General features: G+C 37.8%; 1 protein-coding gene across 1 annotated transcript; it reads right to left on the bottom strand.

Annotated features, from left to right (window-relative positions):
- Positions 1 to 5,240: 5,240 nt before the first annotated feature.
- Positions 5,241 to 6,197, bottom strand: LOC100022691 (olfactory receptor 52Z1P-like). Its single transcript, XM_007491176.1, has one exon. It carries the CDS (start codon positions 6,195 to 6,197, stop codon positions 5,241 to 5,243), a length of 957 nt encoding a protein of 318 aa, XP_007491238.1.
- Positions 6,198 to 6,787: the final 590 nt, after the last annotated feature.

Here is a 6,787-nt window from a genome sequence, read left to right as displayed (position 1 = left end):
ATCATATACTTCATCCAAAACAACATATCACAAAGATTGAATGCAGAAAAAGATAAGAAAGGTTGGTTGTTTTCTATTAAGCCAGACATTTAAAAGCTTTGCAAAATATGTAAAAAAATTCCATTTCAATAATTTTTAAAAATATAATTTTTATAAAATATGCTATTTGTGTTACTAGGCAATGATTTTATTATTAATTTATGAGTTAATAAATATTTTTAAATATATGCTTTAATTTATAACATGGTAACTATGGATAACCAGGTATGCTGGAGCCAGCTCCAACTGAGTAGAGCTAACTATTAAATGTTTGGTGTGAGCCTTTACATCTTGGAGATCAGAAACACTAAACATTAAAGCTTGATTAACTTTTTGTTGATAGTCTAGACTAAAAAAATTGATGGAGAAAATGTTAAAAATACAAATTGAACTTAGTTGTCCAGATACATTTTTTGAGTGTCAGTTGTTAAGCATGTATCAAAGCACCCTTGTTTATAACCACATGAACAAAAGCTTTTTAGAATACTTAATTATTTTTTCAGTATAAAGGTGTTCTGAGACCATAAAGTTTGAGAGCTTTTGCTTTAGTAATTCTGGGATCTTCTAGGTGTGGGATAGTCCATCCATACTATCTCATCTTCTGAGACAGTGCATGCACTAGTAAAAATTCTTCACAGTTGATAAGAAGGATTTTCTTTAGTATTTTTAATAATGAAATCAGAAAATTCAAATAATACTTCATGTTTATTTAGTGCTTTAAAGTTAACAAAGCCCTTTGCTTACAACAACTCTGGTCTCTATGTATTCCTATGAATGCAATTAAAAGTCTCTAGGTAAAGGACAATTCATCAAGGGGTTTTGGGGGAAATACAAGTTCATTGTAAATCAGTTTCATAATAAGAGAACTTTCTGATATCAGAACTATCTGCAAATGGAAAGGACCACCTTGGTAAGTAGTGAATTTCAAATCATCAGTTTGGAAATCTTCATCAGAATCTGAATAATTCCCTTTCAAGAAGACTGTTGAGGGACATCTTGTACAGGAAGAGAGATTGGACTTGATACATCTGAGGTCTCTTCTGATTCTATGATTATTTGTGTGTTTATTATATAACCTCAGTGTATTTGAATATGTACTCATTTGTGCCAATGTAAGATTGGAGGGAGGGGAGAGGGACAAAGGATGAGAGAGGGAAAGAAAATTAGGAGAGTTAAGAGGAAAGCAAGTTAGGAAGTCACAAAGAAACACATTTGGACTTGATACAAAAATTAAACCTTGTAGCAAACTGAGCACAGAATGATCTGCCTTGATAGCCAGTGAAATTCTTCACTGGAGGCCCACAAGCAATGAGTCAATGGCTACTTGGTGGAAATATTGCAGAGATTATGAGAAATGGGTTGAACTAGATATCCTCTGATGGTCCTATCAACTTTGAGATAATCATATATTTTAATATAATAACAATATCATTTAAAATGCACCTTAAGGTTTCGAAAGTGCTTTATAAATATCTCTTTTTATCTTCACAACAACCCTGGGAGGTCACTGTTGATATTATCCCCACTCTACTAATGAGGAAACTGAGGCACAAAAAGGTTTACTGACCTTTGAGGGCCACACATCCAGTAGCTGTCTATCATTTTGTGACCATCTGTGATTTTGTGTATAATTGACAGCATGTGAAATTTGAGAATTGTTTTATGCGAGTTTATGAAGTATTGTTACAGGAATGATTGAATGTAAATGAACATCACCCCTCCCTGTGAGTACTAGAATAGTCTCCTAATTGGTCTTTCTGCCTTATATCTCAAAATCTTCCTAATTCTCAAACCCAACCATGTTATTTCCTTTCTTAAAAACCTTCTGTGTGTCCTCATTACCTACATGATAAAACAGGAAACCCTAGCTTTGTCTGCAGAGAGCTAATGGTTTTCCTCAGGTGCCCAGAATCTGGCAACAGTTTATATGAACTGCCACTAGACAGCAGTTCTCAACCTCTCAATTTGTAGCAATGAGAATACATAATGCATATCAGGTGTTTATGTTCTGAATCATAACTGTAGCAAAATTACAGTTTTGAAGTAGCCACCAAAATAATTTTTTGGTTTGGGGTCACTGCAACATGAGGGACTGTATTGCGGGGTCACGGCATTAGAAAGGTTGAGAACCACTGCTCTAAGAGAAGCTCCTGAACTATGTTGTCAAATAATTTCATTAAAGTCTCTTTGTGACCCAGTTCGGGGTTTTCCTGGCACAGGTACTGGAGTGATTTGCTATTTCCTTTTTTCAGCTCATTTTATAGGTGAGGAATTGAGGCAAATAGGGTTAAGTGACTTGGACAGTCACACACCTAGGAAGAATTTGAGCTCAGGAAGATGAATCTTCCTAATTCCCAGGATTCTGCCCACTGTGCCATCTAACTGCATGTTAAGAGTCTAACCAACCAGACTGTCCCTAAGACTTTGTAGTTGCTTAGATACTTGTTTTATACATAGACAATACTCACTTCTTAATTGTTCATTGATAGACATAGAGGATGTTGAAACATCTCTATTCAATCTTTTTAAGATCTTTTAAGATCATCAGAAGAACTTTTTCTTCAACATATAGACTAGAACAATCTCATTGGTGGCCAAGTCCTGTTTTCACCTTTGTAACATCTCCTGTACAGGTGCCCTTTCTCCATTCACATGGCTATCACCCTGGTACAGACCTTCAATACCTTAATCCTGGACCATATGGCAAGAGTGTGCTAGGTGGTTATCTTGATTCACTCTCTCCCCACTCTAGTACATCTTCCATTCAGCTGTGAAAATGATCTGACCATATTTCTCCCTCCCTTCCTCATGCCCTCAATAAATTCCAGTTGCTTCCTTTTCCTTATAGGATTTAAATACAGACTCCTCTCTTTGCCTTTTAAAGTCTTTTGCAATCTGGCCCCTTCCTGTCTTTACAGTGTTCTTCATTCTCCTTTTGGCTCTCTATAAATCATCAGCTGGGGCAAGCTTATTGTTCTTCAGGTATAATGTGCCATGTTCAATCTCCTGACTCCACGACTTTCCACTCATGGGCTATCCTTCATGCCTAGAATGCTCTCCTTTCTCACTTCTTGATTTAAACCTCAGTTCCAATCTTACCTTCTCAAAGTCCTCTCCTCTACCTTCTCCCTTATCTCCAGTACTATTTTTCTTCTTCTTTGATATTATCTCCATTTTACTCTGTACATATCTTATATGTACACTTTTTTTTTTGTATAGTGTCTCCCTTATTAGCATGTGAGCTCTTTAAGCACAGAGATAACTGTTCTTGTCTCCTTTATATCTCCAGCAATTAACCAATGCCTGGCACATAGTAAGTACCTAATAAATTGCTTGTTGAACAACTATAACAACTATTTATAACATTTATCTCTATTATATTTGAATACATAACCAATTTTAGTAAGATTTTAAGGCAATACAAATATAATTTGACATCTTTCTCTCTGAACTTCAACTTTTCACAATAACTTCTTGATCTACTTTGTGTTATGGGGTGTGTGAATGTGTGTGTGTGTGTGTGTTAAATAAGTCTGAATAGTTCTAAGTCACTGAGAATCCTTAGAGGAGTCAGAAACCTTTCACAAAAGTATTCCTGGCTACAGAAGATCTGGCTGAATTTTTGCCTCAGGTTCTTGGACACAACTGACTAATTTAATAACAATAGCCATTGAAGAGGACTTTTCTTCTGCCAAAATTGATCTTTTCTATCCAGCAAGAGAAGTCACCATTTTAGGGTCAGGGTATGCTCTCCCAAGCATCCAGCTCTTTCTTTCTCTCCAGCTCTAATATATCCAACAACAAATTCATTAGCATTGATATTGGGCTAGGCAGTGCCAGCACCTGGAGATACAAAAAGTTTAGAGATGACAAGGACACTGACCTTACAAAATTAGACTTAAGTAGGGCCACTAATACATATACATCTAATGCATATAACAAATAATACAAATATATATGATGCATGATGTCAAGAGCCCTCAAGGAAGGTTCCCAGAACTTTTGGAAGAAACTTTACTAGAAAACAGAGAGAAAAGGATGAAAAGTTCTAAATAGCTTTTTTGGGGGATTACACAGCTGAAAGAAAGACACCAATGGGATGGCTGATTCATTAAAATATCAAAGTATAACATCAAAGTACAATAATAATACATGCTATATCTATCTCCCACATGGAAGGGCAGAGAAAAAGACAGAAAAATATGATAGAGAAAAATATAGTTAGTGTTTCTGCATATTAAAAATGGGAAGCTCAGGAGTGAATTGATTTTTCCAATAAGTAAGTAGTTTCCTTACTGGGGCTATGTCCACCTTGCTAAGTAGTATTTACCTTTAATTTAAAATAAATCCATAAAATTGGACTTCTTCATCACAACTCTAGCAGCTTCCACTTTACTGTGAAATCTGCTTCTGACATTTATTTTAAACCCTTACCTTCTGTCTTAGAACCAATACTGTGTATTGGTTCCAAGGCAGAAGAATGGTAAGGGCTAGGCAATGGAGGTTAAGTAACTTGCCTAGGGTCACACAGCTGAGAAGTGTCTGAGGTCATATTTGAACCTAGGACCTCCTATCTCTAGGCTTGGCTCTCAATCCACTGAGCTACCCAGCTGCCTCCTGCTTCTGACATTTTAAAACCAAGGGTTCTTAATCTTTATTTTGAGTCATGGAAAACTCTGGAAGAGTAGTCTTCTTGTACCTCTTCTCTGAATATTTTTGAATGCATAAAATAAAATACCTAGGAAACCAGTTATCTTGAAATGTAGGTATGAAAATATTACACAATGTTAATAATTGCTATTTTAAAGAAATCCTATTCCCTTCCCAAAGCAGAATTTTGAACCAGTTTTATGTAGATAGATTTAGATATTTTTGAAAGGAGAAATATCAACCACGTTAGATGATTGAATCATATAACCTTGGTTTGAATCAAGGCTCTACAGTTCATCACCTTTACCACCTGTGAGATCTTGGGAATATTAATTCCCTGTGCTGGGACTTCCTTGCCTGTTAAAAGGAGAGGACTGGGTTTCCATTTCTATTATCCTAGAAACAGATAATCTCTTTACAGATAAAGTAGAAGATCTCTAGCTTTCAGTTGAGGGATCTTGGGATCCAGTGATTGAGAGATGGAAGCATATTTATTTGTCCTTTAATCATATGACATGAGGTTTCTTCCTTTCTGCTCTTATCCTTTCCTGTCAATTAGCTCCTTTCCCAATCCAACTGAAAATCTGAATAACTTTGTCCCGGATTTGCTTTGTCCTGACCCCATAAACAATTGGGTTAAGCATGGGTGGTATCACTACATACAGATTGGCCAGAAGAATATGAATATGTCGAGGGATGGTACCCCGGCCAAAGCGATGGGTGAGGAAAGAGAAAAAGGCAGGTGTGTAAAACATGAGGATCACACAGACGTGGGCACCACAAGTTCCCAGAGCCTTATGGCGTGCACCTTGGGAGGGCAGGCGAAAGACGGCACGGAGGATAAGAACATAGGAGACAACAATGAGAATAGCATCAATGCCCAGTGTTGAGAGGGCTCCACAGAGGCCAAAGATGATGTTGACACGGATGTCCCCACAGGCTAGCCGAGCTACACCCATGTGTTCACAGTATGTGTGAGGCACTGCACGATGACCACAGTAGGGCAGCCGGTGAAGGAGAAAGACAAGGGCTGCAACGATGGAGAAAGCTCGAGCAAAGCCCACCAGTCCCATCTTGCCAAGGACTTTGTAGGTGAGGATAGTTGCATAGCGTAAAGGGTTGCAGATGGCCACATAACGATCAAATGCCATAGAAAGCAATGTGGCTGACTCCAGGGCTGAGACAAAGTGAATGAAGAAGACCTGGGTAAGGCAGGCAGGGAAGGAGATGTCATGAGCATGGAACCAGAAGATGGCCAGGGCTTTGGGCACCGTGGTGGTAGAGAGTATGAGGTCTGTGATGGCAAGGAGAGAGAGGAGAATGTACATAGGCTCATGGAGGCTCCTCTCTGAGACGATGACCCAAAGAAGGAGGATATTGCCACCCATGGCAGTACTGTACATCATAATGAAGGGAAATGAAAGCCAGAGGTGATCAGCTTCAAGACCTGGGATTCCCAATAGAATAAAGGACAATGGGTGAAATTTGGTGTGGTTGGCTGGCAACATGGTGGAAATCAAGTCCTACTCTGCACTTTTTGACTTTGTATTGGGCACCACCTAAAAAGAAGGAAATAGGGAGGGATTCAATTCAATTTGTTTCAATTAAACATGCATTAGCCAAGTGCCTGTATTATATATCAGGCATTGTGCTAAGTGATGGGGATACAAATATAAAAATCAAACAATTCCTCTAGGAACTTATTAAGAATATATGGCATCATGTACATAGATAAGAATATTCAAAAAACATACATAATAAATGCAAATTATTATTATGGATGGGGAGCTAGAAGCAAATACTGACAATTGGGGTATTCAGGAAAACCTCCTATAGGAGGTAGCACCTGATCTGTACTTTGAAAAAAAGACAGAGCAGTTAGGTGGCACAGTAGAGACTCATGAGTTCAAATCTAACCTCAGATATGACTAGTTGTGTGACCCTGGGCAAGTCATTTACCAATATTTGTCTCAGTTTCCTCATCTGTAAAATGAACTGGAAAAGGAAATGGCAAACCACTCTAGTATTTTTTTCAAGAAATCTCCAAAAAAGGTCACAAAGTTTTGGACATAACTGAACAACCAAAAGTTATGGGGCA

This window comes from Monodelphis domestica, chromosome 4, assembly GCF_027887165.1.
Source record: "Monodelphis domestica isolate mMonDom1 chromosome 4, mMonDom1.pri, whole genome shotgun sequence".
NCBI classification, from domain to species: Eukaryota; Metazoa; Chordata; class Mammalia; order Didelphimorphia; family Didelphidae; genus Monodelphis; species Monodelphis domestica.
The sequence above is the reverse complement of the archived record's forward strand: the minus strand, read 5'-3'. Positions and strand labels throughout refer to the sequence as shown.

What these genes read in the sequence shown, in the direction of transcription:
- LOC100022691 (XM_007491176.1), bottom strand. Translation starts at nt 6,197, where the DNA reads ATGTTGCCAGCCAACCACACCAAATTTCACCCATTGTCCTTTATTCTA.